The sequence below is a fragment of the Phoenix dactylifera genome, unplaced genomic scaffold, assembly GCF_009389715.1.
Source record: "Phoenix dactylifera cultivar Barhee BC4 unplaced genomic scaffold, palm_55x_up_171113_PBpolish2nd_filt_p 000085F, whole genome shotgun sequence".
NCBI lineage: Eukaryota > Viridiplantae > Streptophyta > Magnoliopsida > Arecales > Arecaceae > Phoenix > Phoenix dactylifera.
The window spans coordinates 476353-498359 of NW_024067677.1; the positions used below are offsets into that span (position 1 = coordinate 476353).

A 22007-nucleotide genomic window follows, 5' to 3' on the forward strand; every position below is an offset into this window, starting at 1 on the left:
AGGCTTGGAATTTTGAAATACTCCAACAATCCCCCACATATTTCAAAATTCAATAAAACAATAAGAAAAATGAAAGATATAAGGGAGCGCGAGAGTTCAATGCATCAAAATGGTGTCTTTGAGACTATAAACCATTTCTAAGACTATGAAGTATGACTTACAGAACTTTGGTGAAATATAAAATTTCTATGAACCAAAAGTCCATGTAAATCAGTGGCCTATAGACCACATTGACCTCTCAAGTTGTGGGCTTGTTCTATATGGGTTGGTGCAAATAGGTCATGCACCTTACCTGGATATTCATGAGTGCTTTAGAGAACTGCTTAATTCTCATAGAAAGTGGCCCCACTCCCACACCCATATAGGTGGATCCATCAAGTGTGTACTGCAGGTAGACACACCATCCAAAAAAAACTATAGTATCCATTAAGAGGTTTACCTCATCCTCATACACTGCAGTTTGCACTATCTACACTATAGGGAGGGATTCTCAAATTTAAAATAATAGTGCACTCACAGTTAACTAACGACTTGTTATTACCCATATGAACATGCTTCATGGGATCTCTAATCACATAGGTTGGGTTCCCGTCATTATTGACTTCGATATAGGTATAAGTCTCATCCTCCTCGATGTTTCACTCACTAGTTTTCTACCTAGTGGTCTTGTCAGAGAATCGGCCAAATTTAACTCCAACTTTACAAAATTAAGGGATATAATCCTATCATCAAGCAGCTTCCTTACAATATTATGTGTCAACCTTATGTGTCTATTCTTTCTATTATAAACTTTATTCTTAGTTCGATATATAGCAGCTTGGCTATCACAAAGAATGGACACATAAGGTGTTGGTCTAGTGCATAATAAAATATCCCCCACAAGATTTCTAAGCCACTCAGCTTCAGAACTTGCATTTTTTAAGGTGTTGCCCAAGGTGACAACCCAAGAGGGGGGGGGGGGGGTGAATTGGGTTTTCTAAATTTTTGATGCTTTAAAAGTTTTCTTATTAAGAGCTGTGGAAGCTTTTTTAAGTTACTTGTGTGAACTTACCCTAGAGCAAGAATCAAATATAAAGCAAGAATAAATACAAGAACAAGCACAACACAAACAAGATAATGTATAGTGGTTCGGTGCACTCCAAGCACCTACGTCCACTCCTTGGGAATTCACTATAATCCCTCGGATTACAGTTGGATTATTTTCCGGGCTCACAATCCAAAAATCTTTACACTTTGGTTTTCCGGGATCACCAAAAACCTATGTTGGTTTTACGGGCTCACCAACGAACCTTCACAATTGGTTTTACGGGTTCACCAACAACCTACGTTGGTTTTACGGGCTTACCAACAACCTATGTTGGTTTTACGGGCTTACCAACAACCTACGTTGGTTTTACGGGCTTACCAACAACCTACGTTGGTTTTACGGGCTTACCAACAACCTACAATGTTGGTTTTACGGGCTTACCAACAAACCTTACAACAAGAGTAATAAGTAAAGAATGAAAGCTCCTAAAAGAGCAAATAAAACAATTATGAGCTACAAAGAAGAGTTTAGAATATAGTTATCCCTTTAATAAGGCTCTTCTCTTCTTTGTCAAGATTGCTTCACTCTTCAAGGGTTGGTGGAGCTCTTAATGTCTCTTGGAATCTGCTCAACCACTTCCTTTTGGCTCTTTGAATGAAGCAATTGAATGAAGCTTGCCTTGCTAGGGTTTTCTTTTGAATGCACTTGATGTATTTTCAAAAGCTTACTTCCTCTGATGAATACTCCCTCTTAAATACTTCTCCAACCTCCAAATAGTCCTTCCTGATTGTTGGATTGAAGAAACTAGCCGTTTATAGCCGTTGGAAGTCCAAAAAGCATTTCTGCACAATCAGACTTGGGTCGGCTCAAGCTTTTCTGGGGTCGGCCCTCTCAGAAAACACAGAACCTTATATTTCAGCCGTTTTTCACTGGGGTCGACTCAACTCTTTTTGGGGTCGACTCAAAGTTGGGTCGACTCAAGTTCAGTTAGGGTCGACTCAAGGTAGGGTCGACTCAAGTTCCATTGGGATCGACCCTCTCAGGGATTCCAGAGATTTTTTTTTTTTGAGGCTTGAAGATGGGGTCGACTCAACTTTCACTTGGGTCGACCCAAGTGCTGTTCATCCGTGCCATAAGTGCTAGAATGTGCCAGAATGTTTCTAAAACGTGCCAGGGTCGACTCCATCTCTTTTAGGGTCGACTCCTACTCTGTGCCAAGTGTTCCAAAGGCGTGCCAAATGTATCGGGGTCGACTCCAAACTAATTGGGGTTGACTCTAACCATATTTTTCTGCACTTTGAAGATTAGTTATGCACATTGAAACAACAATATGATATTGCAAGCAAATTACGATGCATGGCACAATAGAGTTTCATACCCTTAACAGTAGAAATTACCGAATTGCCCTTTTAGATATTTTTAACGTGAAACTTTGCCAAAATAGATTCTTGAGCTTTCTACCATTCTCTATTACAAATTTTATCTCGTTATCAATTCTTAAGAGTGGTTTTGACCATATATTCTTAATGTATCGTGAATGTATCGAGGGTGTGTCATTTATCAATGATGTATCGAATATTTCTTCCTTACTCACTTATGTATTGGATTAATTGAGTTAATAGCATTAGCACTTCCATATGGCCTCAATGGCTTTGTAAGCATCAAAATAACACTAGGATCCTCATAAGGCAATAAAGTCAAACTCCATCATAGACCGAATGGTGCACGTTTGCTTGGATGATTTTCAAGATACTGCACCCCCACCAAGAATAAAGATATATCCACTCATAAATTTTATTTCATCTGAATCATAGATCCAATTTGCATCAGTATACCCTTCAAGTACAGTTGGAAATCCACGATATAACAAACCATAATTAATGGTTCCTTTCGAGTACCTTAGTACTCTATTAATAGCATTCCAACAATCCTTGCTAGATTATAAGTATACCTATCAATCTTTCTACTGCATAAGCAATATCAAGATGAGTGCAGTTAACTAAAAATATTAAACTACCAATGATGCAAGCATATTTTATTTGTAAAATATTATTTTCTTTATTTTTCTTTAAATGTATATTAGTACCATATAGAGTAAACAAAGGTTTACTATCATAATGCTCAAATTTTCATAAAATTTTCTCAATATAGTGTTCCTGTGATAACATTAGTCCATTTGAACTTCTTATTATCTTAATTTCAAGAATTACATTAGCTTCACCCATATCTTTCATATTAAAATTAGAAGCCAAAATTTTTTTAGTATCTAAAACAATATTCAAATCAATTTTCATTATAAGCATATCATCAACATACAAACATATAATCACAATAACATTATTAACAACCTTACTATAAACACACTTATCAACTTTATTAATTAGAAAGCCATTAGATATCAATACTTTATCAAATTTTTCATGCCATTGTTTAGGTACTTGTTTTAATCCATATAAGAATTTTACTAATTTACAAACTTTGTGCTCATTACTAGGAATAACACAACCTTCTGGTTATTTCATATAAATTTCTTCATCTAAGTCTCCATTCAAAAATGCAGTTTTCACATTTATTTGGTGAATTACTAAATTATGAATGGATGCTAATGCAATGAAAACTCTAATAGATGAAATTCTAGAAACTGGTGCAAAAGTGTCAAAATAATCAATATCTTTTCTTTGTGAGTATCTTTTTGCCACTAACCTTGCTTTAAACTTATCAATTAAATAATCAAGTTTTAACTTCCTTTTAGAAATTCATTTACAACCAATTATTTTAGCACATGGAGGCAAATCAACTAAAATCCAAGTATGATTAGACATAATGGACTCTATTTCATTATTAATAGCCTCCTTCTAAAAAGGTACATCAATAGAAGTTATTGCTTCTTTATAAGTTTGAGGTACATCAATAGAAGTTATTGCTTCTAAAAAGTGTAAAAGTCATTTCCAAATTTTTTCTCTTTTCTAATTCTTTTACTTCTTCTTAAATCAACTACATAATTTTCATGTGTCTCTTTTTTCTTATTTATTATGAAGCAAGGAGTCAATTTTTTTTTTACCTAGTTTCATAGGAAAGATATTTTCAAAGAAATCAACATTTTTAGATTCTACTATAGTGTTGGGCTCCATAATATTAGCATCACATTTTAATACCAAAAATTTATAAGCAGCACTACTTAATGTATAACCATTAAATAAGCAATCAAATGTTTTAGGTCCCAACTTTCTTTACATTGTCATAACATCCATTTGATGAAACTCAAAATCATAGTGTGCTACAAGTGCTATAATAATTCTTAAAGAATTCTTGAAAAAAACGGGTGAAAAAGTCTCATTATAGTTGATGCCCTTTCGCTGAATGAAACCTTTTGCAACCAGTCTAGCCTTTTGTCCTTCAACATTCCCTTTTGAGTCTAACTTGGATTTGTAAACCCATTTGCAACTTATGGTCTTATCTTGTGGTGGAAGTTCAACAAGTTCCCAAACTCTATTTCTTTTCATAGAAAACATTTCATCTTCCATGGCATTTAGCCATTTATCTGAGTCAGATCTCGTTAATACTTAATCAAAAGAGATAAGGTCAATATTACAACCAATATTAAAATCACTCTCTAGTAAATAGGCAATATAGTCATTAGGCAAGGCAGACCTTCTTTTCCTTTATGATCTCCTAACCTGTGGTTCAGAAACTAACTCAAATGCTGTTGGAGGAGGAATATGGGACTCTTCTTGATGCTCAGGTTCTTCATTAATTGTTGCAATCGGCTGAGAAATAACTCTTTCTTGTACAACGAAAATTAGAACCACCACTTGATCCGATTTAATAAAAATTTTCTTTAACACAGAACTCCCACTATTACCAACATCATTCTCCAAAAACTTCGTCGTAATGGACTCAACAATTCTGGTGCCACAATTAGGACAATAGAACTTGAAGCTCTTAGATCTATCTGGATACCTAATAAAAAAATCAGTTGTGGATTTGGGGTCTAATTTCTTTTCAGAAGAATTATAAATTCTAACCTCAGCTAGGCAATCCCAAACTCTAAAATGGGCGAAATTGGGTTTACGACCTGTCCACAATTCAAAAGGAGTTTTCTCAACAGTTTTACTAGGAATCCTATTCAGAATGTACATAGCAGATTTAATGCCTCACCCCACAAGAATTCTGGCAAATTTGTTCTACTCATCATACTCGTAACCATATCCTTCAGAGTCTGATTACGCCTTTCAGAAACACTCTTTTGCTCAGATGTTTCTGGGATTGTGTATTGAGAAACTATCCTACATTCTCGCAAAAATCTTGCAAATCACCAATGTTCTAACCGGACTCGTCATACTTACCATAGTATTCACTGCCACGGTCAAATCTCACAACTTTAATACTCTTCCCACATTGCTTTTCTACTTCTATTTTAAATATCTTGAATTTCTCAAGAGCGAATGATTTATCATTAATCAAGTAAACATAACCATAACATGAAAAATCATCAATGAAGATTATGAAGTATTTGTTCCCACATATGGTAGAGAGTAACGGTCTACTAATATTGATGTGAATAAGATCCAAAAGACCATCACTTCTAGTGGATCGCTTCCTTGTAGTTTTAGTCAGCTTTTCCCTTATGCAATCTACACAAGTGTCAAAGTCCAAAAAAAATTCAGAGAGGGCAGAATCTCAGCTTTCATCAATCTCTCCATTCGCTATCTTGAAATGTGCCCTATGCCACAACATAGAGATGATTCATGAATTAAGGCTCTTTTCTTTCTAACTTTAGTGATACAAGAAACTTCACCAACTGGAGCCAAATTCAGTCTGTACAAACCATCACATAAAATGCCATTTCTAACCATACAAGAATCATAAAATAATTCAATCATTCCATTACTATATTTAAAAGAAAATGCAGACTGATCAAGTTTTGACGTAGAAATTAAATTCTGTCTCATCGTCGGTACAAAAAATATATTTTTCAAAACAAGTGAAAAACCAGACTCCAAAGATAACTCCAATGCTCCTATAAACTCAACTTTAACTTAAACTCAATTTCCAACGCACAGATTCGCTTCATTCCCACTTGGCCTCCGTCTCCTTATGAAACCCTGCAAGGAATTACTGATATGAATGCTTGCACCAGAGTCTATCTACCAAGAATTCAAAGGTACATCTACCAAATAAGACTCAAAACAGACCAAGGTCAAGGAGATACTTGCCGAAGTCTTCTTCTTCTCTAACCAAGCCTTAAACTTAAGGCAATCCCTCTGCCAATGACTCTTTTTTTTCAGAACTTATATTTGTCATTCTTCTTTATAATTCCTTTAGGACCACCAAAAGTCTATCCTCGAGACCCTCTGTTCTGCTGATTGTAGTGAGGCTTGTTGCCCTTATGGAATTTAGCCTTATGATTGTGAGAAGATCCTTTGTTCTGAGAAGGCTGATAGGTCAGTTGCACAGTTTCAACAGTCTCACGACGCATTCTATACTCCTCTTGGGCACACACAGCAATCAAATCATTCAAATCCCATTTGTCACACTGAGCATTATAAGCAATCTTAAGCTGATTGAACTGGCTGGAAATGCTATTAAGAGCATGATAGATAAGAAAATGCTCTGCAATTGATACTTTGAAGGCTTCCAATTTAGAACTTATGTACAGCATTTTCATAATGTACTCTCTAACTCCACAAGTACCATCATATTTTATACTCATAAATTTATCCATTAGGTCTCCAGTTTCAGCCTTATCAGACTCCACAAATCTTTGTGCTATCGCATCCAAAAAATTCTTAGCATTGTCGTTGTCCGGTATAGTGGAATTAGATATAGAATGCTTGATAATCTTCAAACACGAGCGACAGAAAGGGCACTGAGAAATGGCTATAAAAACCCACCGTACCAACACGATTGGCTGGTGTTGCTGATACCGAACCCGTTATAACCCCGATTGGAAGGGCAGGCTAGTCTTCATATGGCCTGTTAACTCTTTCCCACTTGACATACTCAGCCTTGGACTCGACAGTGCTCTTATATGTTGGTTTTGAAGGCAGCTCCTCCAAAGCAAAATCTAAACCCAAGAGACCGAGTGCTATTTCTATGTCTCGTTTCCATCTCACATAATTATTTTCAGTCAAGGTTTCAATAACAAACAATTGGCTTGAAAGGGAAGAGGCATTCAAAACTGCGAAAAACAACATATTTTATTTAATATCATCCAAATGTGATGCATGCAATCAATGGATACAACATATCTATCTAATCAACTTGGACTATTAATTAGATAGTATGTAATCAAACTTGAAAAATATATAAATCTAATTACGGTAAGAACCTCGGTGCATTATTGTAGAGTCACCTTTGAGCGGACAATACAACACACTATAAGGTACTCTTAAGACATATCATGAAGGCGATTAACAAAATCACATCAAGTCTCGAAACACCATCACCTTTGGGCAGAAGGATGATTCTAGATTAATGCAATCCCATTAATCACTCCATGGCATTTTTCCAAATCATCATACACAATAACACCTTCGGGCAAGATATTGCATGAAATGATCTAGAAAAAAATAATGCTACCTTCTTTTTTGAGAAAATTAGATAAATATCTGTGAGTGTGCCACTTTGGCGGCTACCACCCACTTCAATTTTAAGATATTCTCCTAATGGAAAAATAAGGATAGTCTTTATGTCCAACAAATTTCAATCACAAAAATAATAGTTATGTGACAAAATCATAACCATCAAACATGCTACAATCATAATCAAAATCACATATGATTGATGAAATAAAGATATTAATCACAAAATTCAAGGCATATATGGCAGCAAGATATGTCCAAAATTTGACACTTCATTAATTAATATGCACGAGGGCCTTAATTCAAAATATCCAATATTTAAATAATAATTAGATTGGTTACTAACTCTTAGCCTCAGGTCCAAAATCTATGTTAGTCCATTTAGATGCAATGCAAATAAAATAAACATAGGCTGGCAAAATAAAAGGGCCCAATCCGCAACCATGGACCCATTCGAATTGGGCTTCCCAAGCCCAATCAAAAGAAAAAATCGTAATTTTTTTTTGGATTTTTTGCACGGATACTCTTCTAAATATCAGATTTTGCGTGAATATCCTTCCAAAATTGATATTTGCATGTATATCCTTATAAAACTCTGTTATTGTACGAATACTCCTAATATAATGGTTGTTCTAACGGTATTAAAAAATCATAATTATATTAATTAAAAATAAAATTAAAATTTGAAATGACGTTATAATCCTCACTCCACTCCAGCACACACACACACACCCCCGGCAGCGCGTCTTCCCCAACCCCTGCGAGCCCCCCCCCCCCCCCCCCGCCCCGCCGTCACCACCCCACCCCCCCCACCGCAGCACCCGACTTCCCCACCCCCCGCAAGCTTCCCCCCGGCTGCCCGGCTCCCCGCGAACTCCCCCTCCCCCCGCCGTCACCACCCCTCCCCCCCATCGCGGCGCAGGCTTCCCCCCCGCCGCCCGGCTCCCCGCGAACTCCCCCCCCACCGCCGTCACCCCCCCACCGCGGCGCCCGGCTCCCCCCTGCGGCGTCCGACTTCCCCACCCCCTACGGGCTTCCTTGCCACGCCCCCGCGGCACCCACCCCCCCGGGCGCCCGGCTTGCCCCCCCAACCCCCCCGCGGGCTTCCCCCCTGCCGCCCGGCTTGCCCCCCCCCCCAACCCCCCCCGGGCTTCCCCCCTGCCGCCCGGCTTCCCCACCCCCAGCGGGCTTCCTCCCCGCCCCCGGCTTATGAGGATCCTGATCGCGGGCGTTCACGATAGCGAGATCGCGATGCCGCTCGCTCGCGATCTCCTTCCTCTTCCTCCCTGTTATGTAATCCAACTGACGATAAACAAAAATTCTTCTGACCGTTAAACTTATCCTTTCCAAAAGTTAGTCGTCAACGCGATCTATCTTTCAAATCTTTCAGATCTCTTGATCATTAAAAAAAAAAATTTCAATATCATCTTACCTCTCTTCCATTGATTTATACTATTTTTTTTATTAATTTGAACCAAAAAAAATTATTACAAGTGTTAGAAGAACAATAATAATTGTTGTAGCTGATTTTATTTCATTCCTATCTTTCATTATGAACCTATATTGAAGCTCTGTTTTTTTTGTTTCTAGCCGCATACTATATATTTTATTTGAGCATAAATCCTATTATATATTTTTGTTATATTCATGATAAAAAAATATACCTCAGAATTAAATGCATTTCCTAATAAATACAGAATTATAAAGGCTATCACATTAATTAATGTATCTAAATTCTTTTCATCTAATAAGTTTTTTTTTTGCATATATACCCTTCTAAATATAAAAAATTGTATGAATATCCTTGTAAAGTTACTATTTGCTTGTATACCCTTATAAAAATTTCTATTTGCAGGCCTACCCATTAAGGGTATTTTAGTCATTTTAATTTGAAACCGTTAATTTTTTAATGGCGTTAGATGGCATAGGTATATATGCAAAAATAAAAATAAAAAAGGTAGAATAGCAAAACAAATATTTTACGAGGATATACATGCAAATATCAATTTTGGAAGGGTATTCACGCAAAATCTGATATTTAAAAGGGTATCTATGTAAAAAATCCTTTCCCCAGCACCCCCCCCCCCCCAACAACTGATTCTTCCTTCTTTTTTAATATACAATCACATTGCACCGTAAATCTAGATAAAATAACAATTATGTATGAAGGAATTTAATTCTAACATGGGAGCTTTGATACCAATTGTTAATCATAAATAATAACAAACTAAGATTTAGAATTACAATAACACGGTATTCAAGTTTGAGACATATTGAATATGATTCTTCAATCAAATAGAATAATAGCGGCCGGATCTTCCATCCATGGGGCAAGCTATGAACTATATCGAGAGAAGAGGAGGACCTAACCTTTATATAAAAAACATAAGGAAGATTTTCTATTAAAGGCTTCAAATCCTAATTGGATTTTTTGGCCTACATACTAAAATTACTACAACAAATAGGACTCAATTCTATACATCCAAGATGCACCAAAATCTATAAACAAAGTGATCACACATCATATTGGGCTTAACTATAGTACTCATAATATGCAATCAGTAGAAGCTCATATTTTGAAATTATTCTAACAGTCCAGTCAGCCTAAGGCCTCTCTAGCCATCATTAGATTATTTGCAAAAACACCATCGATGCTTCCTCCGACCTTCTCCATTAATGTTTCTTCATCACCATCCTGCAACCCTGCACAACAGGGTGTGGATGCCACGTCCCAAGTTCCATTAGACAGATGTCAGGAGATTCATGTTTGGAGTGTCAGAAATTTCAAATATTGAAATTTAAAAAGATCAATATCTATAATATTAGGAATAATATTAGCTAAATGTTCACTTATGGCAAATTTTTCTAAGGTGTTATATAATTGTAACTCCATATTATATCAAAAGATGTCAATTTTCCATGTTCTCATGTGGGCACCATAGTATAATCTTCACAAGAGTTTTTTTCCCCATAAATGTTAGATATTGGAACAGGCTAAAAATAGGTATCTAATGTGAATAAGAATGGGATGCTTCCTACACAGCAACGCGAGATTAAAAGTATCAAAAAATTAGTTGTATTATTTAAAAATAAAAATAGACAAAACAATCCAGAGAAAAGTACGTGAAAGAGGTAAACAACCCAAGTAAAAGATAAAGCTAACAAACATGACTTACTCATTTTTGTTTAAAATCAGTTTCTTCCAACATTTCAATCTTCATATTCAAAAAAGACATTATTAGGCATTTAATACATTATGTGATAGGAATGCATGTAACTTTAGAACCTATATTTGTAGCTAAAGAGTTTGTTTTAACGAAAGCACCAAGAAAGAAAGTGTTGTTAAAAATAAATATTGCTAGGAGCATGATGAGCAAGTATTATCATGAGATAGTGCTAAATGGTCATCAATGTTGCATTTGTCACATTAATTGCATGTGAAAGATTATTTTAGGTGCCAATCTAAATTTTATAATCTAATAGCTTTCTATAACCTAAACTAGTGTATGCACTTCAAAAATATATTGATCACATGAGCTGCATAGACTTAGTTTTCCTTCTTTCTTCATTCTTTTTATCTCCAACCTTTGCTTAGGCCCTAGGTTTCATCTATCTTTTAGTTTCGCAAAACCTATCACTTCATGTGTGCGTGCGTGCGCAAGCATGCAAGCCATTACTTGTGGAAGGCTAATGGCCAAACAAATCAACACATGAAGGGAATATTTACCCAACCCAGAAAGATGCATGCATAAACCATATCGTGGCTCAACCCTTAAACTACTAAAGAAAAATTGAAGGAGAAACATTGTAAGATAGCTCTCGTCTAAATTATCTTACACTCCATGTCGCCAAGACCAATACCATAGCAGTAATAAAGTTACCCAAAAGCATTTCTCCAAGTTATTTGCACCAGGAAATACTCCACGCCTCTTTGACAGGTTGATTGAATCACATCCTACCTATTTCCTTCAGCATAGATAGATTCAACCAACTGTTCCGAGACCGCAGAGGTCATTAAATACACCACAATAGTGGGACACTGCATTGCATTTTGTTGACATTGGATAAAATGAATAGGAGGCTGAGGCTGCAATAGGACTTCTACGAGTAGTTATCTTTGATGTACATAGCCGAAATGGTCTCGAAATCAAGAAATTTTGCTAAAAAGTAGCGCAAAAAAAAAAAAAAAGAAGAGTGGGCCCTAGCCAAAGATGGTTAGGGCAAAGCAAATTTATGAATGTCTAAGAACCCACAATCTTTTCTTTTTTATGAAAAAGAACCTCCTATGTTAAGATATTGGAAAACCTCTTTTATATTTGTAGGAAGTCTTGTATTTGGCCACCTATATTAATATTCAAGTAGTTCTTTTTATTATTTTTCTCTTTTTTTTTTTTTTTGCTGAAACGGATGCTTCATACAGTACGGGTATGAATACACCCAATAAGATCAAAATACAAAATCTCGCGGAGTGCCAAAGGCAGCTCCGCCTCCCCCGACCATAAGGCGTACCCCGAGTGGTGGGCCGCATGGGCAGCCACCCAATCGGCTGCCCCATTGGCCTTCCTGAATACATGCTTGGCCAGAAAGGCCCCCTCATCACACAACATCACAATATCGCGAATCAAGGGATGGTCTGTGCCCTCACCCCTCAATCCCCTCTGAATCCACCGGACGACAGTGGCCGAGTCACCCTCCAGAATAATCGAGCTGGCTCGCAATACAGCCCGCGCATGTCGAAGGCCTGCCCAGGCTGCTCGCAGCTCAGCTCCAGGAACTGATATATCGAACAACTGACAGCCACCGGCGGCCACTAACCTGGAGTGCGGGCCCCGTATGACAAAGCCTGCACCGCCGCTCGTGCCGCCATCCAAAACTGATCCATCGAAGTTGACCTTGAGGAAGCTCGGGGGTGGGGGCTCCCAGGTGAAAAACACCAACTGAGGAGCTGCCGAAGCAGGGGGGAACCCCAGGTGTCCCGAGCTATCAAAGGTCGGTCTGAGTGAGGGGCGGGTCTGATCTCCGAGGCCTGTGCTCGAGCAAACTCTGCCACGAACCTCGGCGACACCCTGCGCTCACCGAGAGTGCGGGCATTCCTTGCCAGCCAGATCTGAAGTGCTGTGCAAGTAGCTCTAATGCCCTCCTCACGGGTCTGTAAACTGGCTAACCACTGCCGTATCACCCGGAGAAACTGTAGCCGCTCACTCCGGGCCTCCTGCGGGATCCCTGCCCACTGCCATGTCGACCTCGCCCATGTACACTGGAAGATAACGTGGTCCACTGACTCCTCAGCTCCACACGTCCCGCACTCAGCCGGGATCCCCCAACCACGCCTGCTCAACTCTGCTCTCGTAGGAAGGCGGTCCCAGAACACCTTCCATAGAAAGAGAGCTACCCTCGGGTGAAGTCCGGATCTCCAAATCCACGTGCTATCCGGGCCTGGCTCGTGCTCTGGCTGAATGGCGCGCGTGAGGTCTCTCAGCCTGACACTGGCCCGGCTCGAAGTGCCCCACACCCTGACATCTGGCCCCCCGCATCCTGGTAACAGGAGGGATCGAATCCTCGCAGATAGGTGTACCCCGAATAATAGCCTGAGTCTGGCCTCATCCCACTCTGCACCTCCTGGTGCTAGGAGGTCGCACACCCGTAGCCCCTCAGCTGCCTCTGTGTCAAACATAGTCGGCCAACTGCTCAGGGGCAAGGAGTCCACCCATGAGTCGCCGGTCACATCAATACTACGGCCGTCGCCAATCAAACACCTGATATGTGCCGATACTGACGGCAGGTACCTCCCGATCTCACGCCACATGAAGGATACTCGGCGACCACTCTGTGCCACCCCCGAAGCCCCTCGGCCATATCTGGCTGCCATCACCTGACTCCAGAAGCCGTGTGGCTCTAATATGAACCGAGCCGCATGCCGAGCAATGAACGCCTCGCGCCTCTCAATGAGGGACTGCACTCCCAGACCACCCTCACTAGTGGGCCTGCAAACCTGCTCCCAAGCTACCAGGTGCACGCCATGACCTCCACCGTATGACCCCCACAGGAAATTCCGAAGAAGGCGTTCGATCCTTAACAGGACCGACTTTGGAACCACTGTGTTGGCCATGAGATACACCGGTATAGATCCCAACGCCGCTCTGACCAGCGTCACTCTCCCCATCATGGATAAAGAAGACGCCCTCCAACCCTCCAGCCTGCTCTGAACACGCTGCACCAAACCGGAACACTCAACCACCCATAGCCTACGGCCAATAGTAGGCACACCTAAGTAGGTAAGTGTCCCCTCCTGCTCCGGTATCTGCAAGATCCCCCTGATCTCCTGTCTGACTCCGCTCTCTGTGCTGGGGCTGAAAGAGATGGTGGATTTGGAAAAATTCACTCTCTGTCCGGACGCCGCGCAGTAGGCCGCTACCACCCGGCGAAGAACCCGAGCCGCTGAAGTCCGTGCCCTGGCCATAAGAAGACAATCATCAGCAAAGAGTAAGTGGGTGAGAGGGTGGGCCCCCATGGCTGGGACATAAGCCTCCAGCTCCCGGCTAGCACACGCTCTCTGCAGAGACCGAGATAAAACATCAGCACAGATAATAAACAGATAAGGGGATAAGGGACATCCCTGCCGTAGTCCTATGGAGGACTCGAAGAAAGGTGTTGGCGTGCCGTTGATCAAGATAGAAAACCTTGGCTCCCGGACACACCCCATAACCCAGCCGATCCACTGCCTGGGAAAGCCATATGCCTCCAGCGCACGCTGAAGAAAGCTCCACCTGATCCTGTCGTAAGCCCGCTCCATATCCAGCTTGACTGCCATCAGGCAGTGCCGCTTCGATGCTCGCCAGAGATCCCACATCATTTCCTGGGCCAACATGACATTATGAGAAATATTCCTGCCGGCCACAAAAGCCCCCTGCTCCTGGCAAATGATACCAGGCAGGAGGGGTTTCATTCTGCCCACCATAATTCTTGCCACAACCTTGTATAGGGTTGTGCACAAGCTAATGGGCCTAAAGTGACAAGGTTCAGCCGCATTTTGACGTTTAGGTATTAGTGTGATGAAGGTGGCCTTCCAGTCCACAGGCATAGCTGCGTGGGCAAAGAAACACTGGATAGCCTCCACCACCGCGAGTCGAATAATACCCCAATACTGCCGAAAGAAAAAGGGGGGGAAACCGTCAGGTCCCGGGGCCTTGTCCACTGCCAAGGCCCAGACTGCCTCCTGTACCTCCTGTGCCGACACCTGCCGGGTCAGAGATACACTCTCAGCATCACAAATGCCTGCATCCACCGTCAGAGAGGGGTCCCCATCAGTGGCCTCCTCATCCTCCGTCCATCTAGATCGGAAAAAATCGAGTAAGACCTGCCGGATGGCAGGCTCGCCCTCCACACGATGTCCAGATCCATCTCGCAGTGAGTGGATCATGCTCCTCAGTCTCCGGATAACCGTCGACCGGTGAAAAAACCTGGTGTTGCGATCACCCTCGCTTACCCACTGCACCCGAGATTTTTGTCGCCAAAAAATCTCATGCTGCCGTAGCAGCGAATGGTGAGTCGCAAGAAGTCCCCGGAGATCGGCCATATCGTCCTCCGGAAGCACGCCTCCTAGGTCTTCCTTTCTCTGCAGCTCAGCGATCGAGGTCTCAACCCCCTCCAGTCGTCGAAAGATATCGCCCACAACTTCACGGTTCCATCGGCGGAGGCGCCGTTTGGTCAGCTCAAGTTTGCGTGAGACCCGTTGCATGGCATCACCATGCACCGGGGCCCGCCACGCATCGCGAACAATATCCCAAGACTGGGGGTACGACAGCCAGACCTTCTCAAAGTGGAAGGGGCTGCAGTGCGTGGGGCCTGATGAGGTGGACAGTAGCAGTGGGCAGTGGTCCGAGGCAATCCGTGGCAAATGACTAACTCGGCCTGTGGGAAAACGGAGGATCCAATCAGGGGTCGCAAAAGCCCTATCTAATCGCTCCCAAACCCTAGCACTACCCAACTGATTATTGCACCAGGTAAACTGTGGTCCCGAGAAACCCAAGTCTACTAGGCCGTTCCGCGACACAAAGTCTCGAAACTCTCTCCTGTCCACTCGATCCGTGAAAGCAGCTCCCCCCCGCTTCTCATTTTCGCTCTGGATACAATTGAAATCACTAATTGCTACCGCCGGGATGCCCTGGGCGGTCAGGTTGGTGATCTCCTGCCAGAGGACTCTCCTAGCCCGATGGTCCGTGCTAGCGTACACACCACACAGTACCCATGGAGCAGCGTCGGGTCGTGATACTATCATGATTACTTGTTGGGAGCAGTTGTGGAAGACATCAACTGTCCCCACACCCCGCCTCCACAGAACCAAGATGCCTCCCGACAGCCCCTGGGAGTCGACTGCATAGGTCTCCCAATCCCTCTCCATGCGTCGTCTCAAACGGCTGAGCCCGTCGCCAGATAATCGGGTCTCACAAAGGAAACAGATCTCCGGACTATGGACCTGGACTAGTCGTTTGAAAGTAGACATGAAGGACGGCTTGGCCGCCCCCCTACAGTTCCAAGCAAGTATCATCATGGGTCACAGTCCACATAGTCGGCCTCAGACCCATCCTCTCCCAGAGTCACGGAACCACCCTCAGGCTCGGCGCCCCGGCAGTCTCGCCCCTCCTCGCCACTAGCTACGGCTATGGCCCCCATAACTGCTGCCCTGACACGCTGCACGGCAGTAGAATGGTCCGTGCCCCCTCCTAGTGGCGGTGCCTCCGCCATGCTCCCCACCGCATGTGGGGTGGGGAGGTCCCCCACCACGCACCTGCCTGGGTCAGCGTCCTCCCGCACCCCCGCAGCCGGTGTGCCGAAGCGAAAAACTCCATCCGGGCCCCCCCAGGGCCCACGACCTCACCCCACAGTCGCGGCTCACTCGATGCACCCACCATGGGGTGGTCCTGAGCTAAGGAAGCCGGGACACATAGGCCCCCCGGACCCGAGGCTGACTGGGCAGAGTCCAAAAGGCCCCCACCCGCCAGACCCCGGGTTGCCCGGGCCTCCGGGCCAGCCCCAGAGGTCAGAGCCATCAGGGCCAGCGGTCCCATGGCAGATTGGGCCCGCAGGCCCTGCAGCTCAAACGGGCTCGCGCCCTGCTCACAGGGAAAGATCCCCATGACAGGCGCGCCCTCAGCATTGGGCGCGCCCGCGGCAACGGGCGCGGACCCCGTGCGGGGTGCGCCAGCAACCATCGGCGCGCCGCCAGCGCCTGGTGCGTCGTCAGGGGACGGCGCGCCGATGGCGCAGGGCGCGCCGATTAAGCGGGCCGGCCCACGTCCACGGCGCCCAGCTCGCTGGGCCCGTGCGCGTTGGGCCTGCCCAGAGGCTTGGTTAGGCAGACCTGGGCCCCCTTGTGGGCCGCGGCCCGCTGGGGGTCTGGGCCGTTTTTGGGCTTGGGCCCGTACCACGACCGTCCCACTGGGCCCAGGATCAGCCCGTGGGAGGACCGGGTCGACCGAGACGATCTGGTCAACCCGCCAGCTCGGCCCCAGGTCCACCGGTTCAACCGAGTCAACCCGGACGGGGCCTGTTAGGAGGTTCAGAGCCGGCCTGTCCCCATCCCCGGCCAGCGGCGACCGGCGGCGCGCGACCTTCGTTGGCTTCTGCCAACCGTCGGTGTCCGCCGGTGACGCCGGCGAGGTCGGGCAGGCCGCCATGGGTGGCACCCGGGTCGATGACGACCCAGACCCCCTTATCGGGCCCAGTCGTCTCCCCCGGTCGCGGCGGAGGGTTCTCTGGTGGAGCTCTCCGCCGCGTCGCCACCATCCAAGGGCCAAAGACTGGCCCTTGGTCCTCCTCCTCAGTGGCCGGAGGCGACTGATCTGTCCCGCCCCCCGGGTCCACCGCCCCCGAGAACGAGCCGTCCGCGGCTCGGCCCTTCGCTGGAAAACGACAGGCGGCGGCATCCACATGACCCATGCGCCCACACCGGGGGCAGATCGCCGGGACGTTTTCAAAAACAAAGGGCTGCCAGCGAACCTTCTTGATTCCCTAGATCAAAACCCCCGGCAACAGGGGCGCCGTGGTGTTGATAGCAACCTTTACCCGGGCAAAGCCCATAGCCCCCTGTTGCTCGGTGATTTCGTCCACCGCAATCGGCCGGCCCGCCCTTGCCGCAATGTGGAGGATGGTCGAAGTCGACCAATACTCCGGCGGGAGGCGGGGCAGTCGAAGCCATACCAAAGCAGTCTTGACCGTGTCGGCGTCCGGCTCGAAATTCGGGACCCAAGGGCTCATGGCGAGGAGCTGCCCCGCCACCACCCACGGGCCCTGGCTCAGGGCACAGTCGCGGTCCTCCGTCGACCGGAACCGGAGGGCGAGATGGTCGGCCGCGAGCGGGACGGCCACCACGTCCTTCAGTTTTGCCCGGGCGGCCACATCTTTAGCCACCCACTCCGCCGGGACGCGGCGGCCGAAGCTACGCGCCAACAGAGCACACCCCTCCCATTTCAGCCGGGCCGCCGCTATCGGCTCCTCCGGTAGTCGGAGGACGTCCGGGAAGCGGCGGCTCAACCGCTCCACCTCCTCGGCCGTGGGCCATTGAGTTACCCACGGCTCCGGCCGCGACCAAGCGCCGGAGTTCCCACCGCGCCTAAAGGAGTTGGACTTACCTGGGCCTCTAGCCGCTCCCTCCGTCGACTTCCCCGCCGGCGCCTTCCCTTTGCGGTCCATAGGGTTTCCCCCAACCGCTCGAGGACCACCCGAAGCCGAGGCACTCGCAGAGAAGGAAAACACACGTTCAGTATTTCACACCGCCCCGCCCGCCCGCCGTGGATGCCACACCGGAAGGCAGGAGCCTAGCCAAGCACCGATGAGACGCCGCCGGCTAGCCGTTACAGTCGGTCCGTTCACTTTCTCGCACTTCGCTGGAGCTTCTCGCTCTAACTAGCCGTTAAGCAATTATTATTTTTCTCTTCAATGGATGAGTTTTTCCATTTCTTTTATTATCAGATATATCACACAATCATGAAAACAAGGAATACTAATCGTAACAAAACTACAATCTCAAATGGAGTTAAAAGCTTTCCCACCTCTCCCATCTTTTCTCTCTCCTACCTATCTCTCTCTCCTCTCTCCTCTCTAGTCTCTCTCCCCTCTTCTCTCTCCTACCTAATCCAGGTGTCGTCTCTCCCTAGTCCCTCCCAATCTCTCTCGCAATTTCCACTCTTTGTCAGCTCTCTCCCTCCTAATTAATCTCTCTCCTCCCTTGTCCCTCCTAATCTCTCTCGATTTTCCCTCCTTCCCAGTCTCTCTCTACTTTCTTCCCCTCCTAATCTCTCTTTCCTCTCATCACCCCACACTCTTATCTCTTCCCCTCTTTCTTGCTTTGCACTAGAGCTCGGAGGCAAAGCTCAAGCTTAAATCAGCCAAATCGAGCTGGGAGATTAGTTCGAATTTGGGCTTATGCTAAAATTTTGCAAAAATTTTTGGACCTTAGCATAGCTTGAAGCCAAATTTTTTTTTTGGAGCTAGGCCTAACTTGTATAGAAACTCAACCCAACCTGATCCAATTCTAGCTCTACCTATGAGCCTCAAATAGCTTAGAGCTCCTTTTGGATAAGATCTCAACCTTCTTCGTCCACCATTCCCTTACGTCACCACCATCATCCTCACCCTTAAATCACTTCCTCCTCATTGAGCTCGATCACCTCTGCCCTCGAGATCCACTACATCGATTTCGGCCTAACCCTCACCTCTGCCCTCGAGATCCAATCATTATTGGCTCTCCGGTCGTTTATAGTTAGAAACTAATAAATAAATAGTATCATAATAATAATTATGTTTAAATAGAAAATCTTTTCTCATGTCTTTTGAATATAATTATTTACAAAATCTCACTCACTAAATTGCAATCAACGTGCCTGTGAATCGCAGATGCGTGACGCTCTAACTTATCTATAATCAAACAAAACAGTAAACATATCAAAAAAAGGGTGAAAAGGGGGAAAGGTGATCACAAGAAGCACCCCTTCGGTCGAACTCTGCTTTTAGAACCGAGGAGACTGGTCAATTGTTACCAATAATACGTGGTGGGATCTTTAAATCCATGGTTATTATTTCCGCTCCGGCTTACAGCTACAGTAGTCCAGAGCCATCCACCCACGTGGCCATTTTTCCCAACCGCAAGGACCATCCTCCTCTCTTGACCGTTGGAGAATTTGAATTTCAAATTCTTCCCCCATCCCGTCTCCAATAGGATAAAGAACCCAGAGAAGGAGAGAGCAGAAGGGAGGAGAAAGAAACCATGAAGAGTGTGGTCTTGACTCCAGCCTCGGCCTCATCGTCCAGGGCAAGATCGGCCACCGGCCGAGACCGGTCGGAGGGCCGGTGCGACAGCTGCTACTTTCCCGGCTGCAGGAAGGACACCAACTGCCACTGCGAAATCTGCCTCGCCAGCATCAACGCCACCCGTGACCTCATCCCATCCGGCAGCGCCATCCAACAGAGTTCCCTCACCAAGCTCTCCGCCACAAAACCTGTGCCCAGGAGACCCTTGGTGTTGTTCGACCCCGAGACACCTCCGGCGACCCCCGAGTCCGGCTCCACCATCACCGTGACGCCACCGATCCAATCCTCCGTGAAGTCCAGGCCGCCGGAGAAGGCAGTCATCAAGAGGAAGAGATCTTGGATTCTTGGGGACAGGGTGTTGAGGTTTCTTGCTGGTTTATGCTTGTTGTGGGTGCTAGATTCGGGGTTTTCAGCTGTAGTTTGGACTGATTTCAGTCCTAAATTGACTGCAGAGACCGTAAAGCAGGCAGGGGAGGAATCTGGGGTTTTATTGGGAGATTTGACGGGGGGATTGAGGGTTTTGCTGCAGAAGATTGAGAGAGCGGTTGGTGAGAAAGTCTCTGATTGTAGCTCTGATGATTCCGTTTGGGAATTCAAGCAGGTATATTTGTTTTCTTTCCTTCCGAATATGTACGCATGCATGCATGTATGAATGTTGCATGCACGTATGTAGGTATGGATGGATGGATGTATGCATGTATGTATGGATGTATGCATGTATGTATGCATGTATGCATGGATATATGCATGTATGAATGGATGTATGCATGTATGTATGCATGTATGCATGCATGGATGGATGGATGGATGGATATATGTATGTAAGGATAGTGTATGCATGTAAAATACTCTGATAATTTAAAATGCTTCGGTTGCAATCTAAGACATTTATCAAATTACTTATAATTTCCTTCTGAATTGACATGCCGCATGAATTGATTTTTTTTTATTTTTTGTGCAGATCATTTAGCAATATCGTTCTTTTTTTTTAATTCATTGATAACTTACGAATTCCAGAATGTGGCATTTACGGAGATAATTGTAGCTGTCATATACATGTAACTGCTATTATTTTTGGATCCTATTGAGGATCTAAATAAAGCAATTTTTTATTTCCTAAATCATTTTAATGGCATCTATCAAATTCGTCCAGATTGAACAAAACCATATAGAAATTGCTTATTATCATATATTTACTTGAAAAGAATTTGTTGTTCTCAATTCAAGTAGTCCTTTCTAACCACACCAATAATGGGCATGATGAAAGGTCATTGAATTTTTGATTAAGTTGGAGCTTCATCTATCATTTCATTACTTCCATTGCATTTTCTTTTTCCTCAAAATTGTATGTTCTTTTCTCATAGAGTAGGTTCTGAAATTATATCAGTAAGGCTACATATGAAAAATTTCAATTGTAGGAAGGTCAGCTCTTCTTCCACTGGAAGTGTGTGATATACAAATCCATAGCAGAAGAAGTGAGCGTCTGGGGAAGCCCCCTAAGGACCTCTGGGTTGCTCCCCACTGGGTCTTCTTCAAGATCTCTAACCCTTCTCTCAGGAAGAATCACAGAGGTGCTCAGTTTTTCTCCCTTCTCCTGCTGATTTCTGTTATTTTTATTAATTCTAGTATTGTTGAAGGTACTTCTATATCTTTCCTAACTTGTTTAATTATCAGTGGTCAGAAGGGAAGCTGATTTCTACCCTGAGAACAGGCAACAGCAGCTCATGGAGTTACAGGAAATGGAGCTTGGCAGCACTGCAATTGGATGCAGACACTTGGGTTTTGGAGTATGACAGAAGTGCTCTTTTTGAGGGTTCTGGATTGATGTCAGCTGCATGCGAGGTGTTGAGATTGCGAACCTCGAAGCTGGCGAAGAAGCTGAAGCATAAGCCTTGGAGGCTGTTGCTGCCCAACGCTTTCCCTGGCTCTTACTACCAGCATCCAGAACAACACTTTCCATACCCAACATAAGGAATTACTTCGAAGTTTTCCCGCAGTGTATTATCCAATTCATATCTCATCTCTTGTGAGAATTGTATTTGTTTCTCTGTTGTTTTAATTTTAGACGTTGTGCTGAAGTACAAACA

The 22007-nt window shown here is 44.7% G+C and overlaps 2 protein-coding genes across 2 annotated transcripts; one reads left to right on the forward strand and one right to left on the reverse strand.

The window, feature by feature from the left end:
- Positions 1–6365: 6365 nt before the first annotated feature.
- On the reverse strand, positions 6366–16356 carry LOC120104723. Its single transcript, XM_039116351.1, has 4 exons — positions 16193–16356; positions 12688–16136; positions 7012–7208; positions 6366–6869 (listed from the first exon to the last, which is right to left on the reverse strand). The coding sequence occupies exons 1-4, from the start codon at positions 16354–16356 to the stop codon at positions 6366–6368; spliced, it is 4314 nt and encodes a 1437-aa protein (XP_038972279.1).
- Positions 16357–19858: 3502 nt separating this feature from the next.
- LOC103718083 lies at positions 19859–22007 on the forward strand. Its single transcript, XM_008806731.2, has 3 exons — positions 19859–20521; positions 21339–21491; positions 21595–22007. Exons 1-3 carry the CDS (start codon positions 19877–19879, stop codon positions 21889–21891), a joined length of 1095 nt encoding a protein of 364 aa, XP_008804953.1. The 5' UTR covers positions 19859–19876; the 3' UTR covers positions 21892–22007.

Bases quoted from the DNA above. Each gene is read 5' to 3' on its own strand.
- LOC103718083 (XM_008806731.2), top strand. From the start codon at position 19,877: ATGAAGAGTGTGGTCTTGACTCCAGCCTCGGCCTCATCGTCCAGGGCA. The intron at 20,522-21,338 runs GTATATTTGTTT...TTTCAATTGTAG, and splicing joins CCGTTTGGGAATTCAAGCAG to GAAGGTCAGCTCTTCTTCCA. The intron at 21,492-21,594 runs GTGCTCAGTTTT...TTTAATTATCAG, and splicing joins TCTCAGGAAGAATCACAGAG to TGGTCAGAAGGGAAGCTGAT.
- LOC120104723 (XM_039116351.1), bottom strand. From the start codon at position 16,356: ATGGCGGAGGCACCGCCACTAGGAGGGGGCACGGACCATTCTACTGCC. The intron at 16,137-16,192 runs GTCTGAGGCCGA...TTGGAACTGTAG, and splicing joins GTGACTCTGGGAGAGGATGG to GGGGGCGGCCAAGCCGTCCT. The intron at 6,870-7,011 runs GTTAACAGGCCA...TCGTGTTTGAAG, and splicing joins AGTATGTCAAGTGGGAAAGA to ATTATCAAGCATTCTATATC.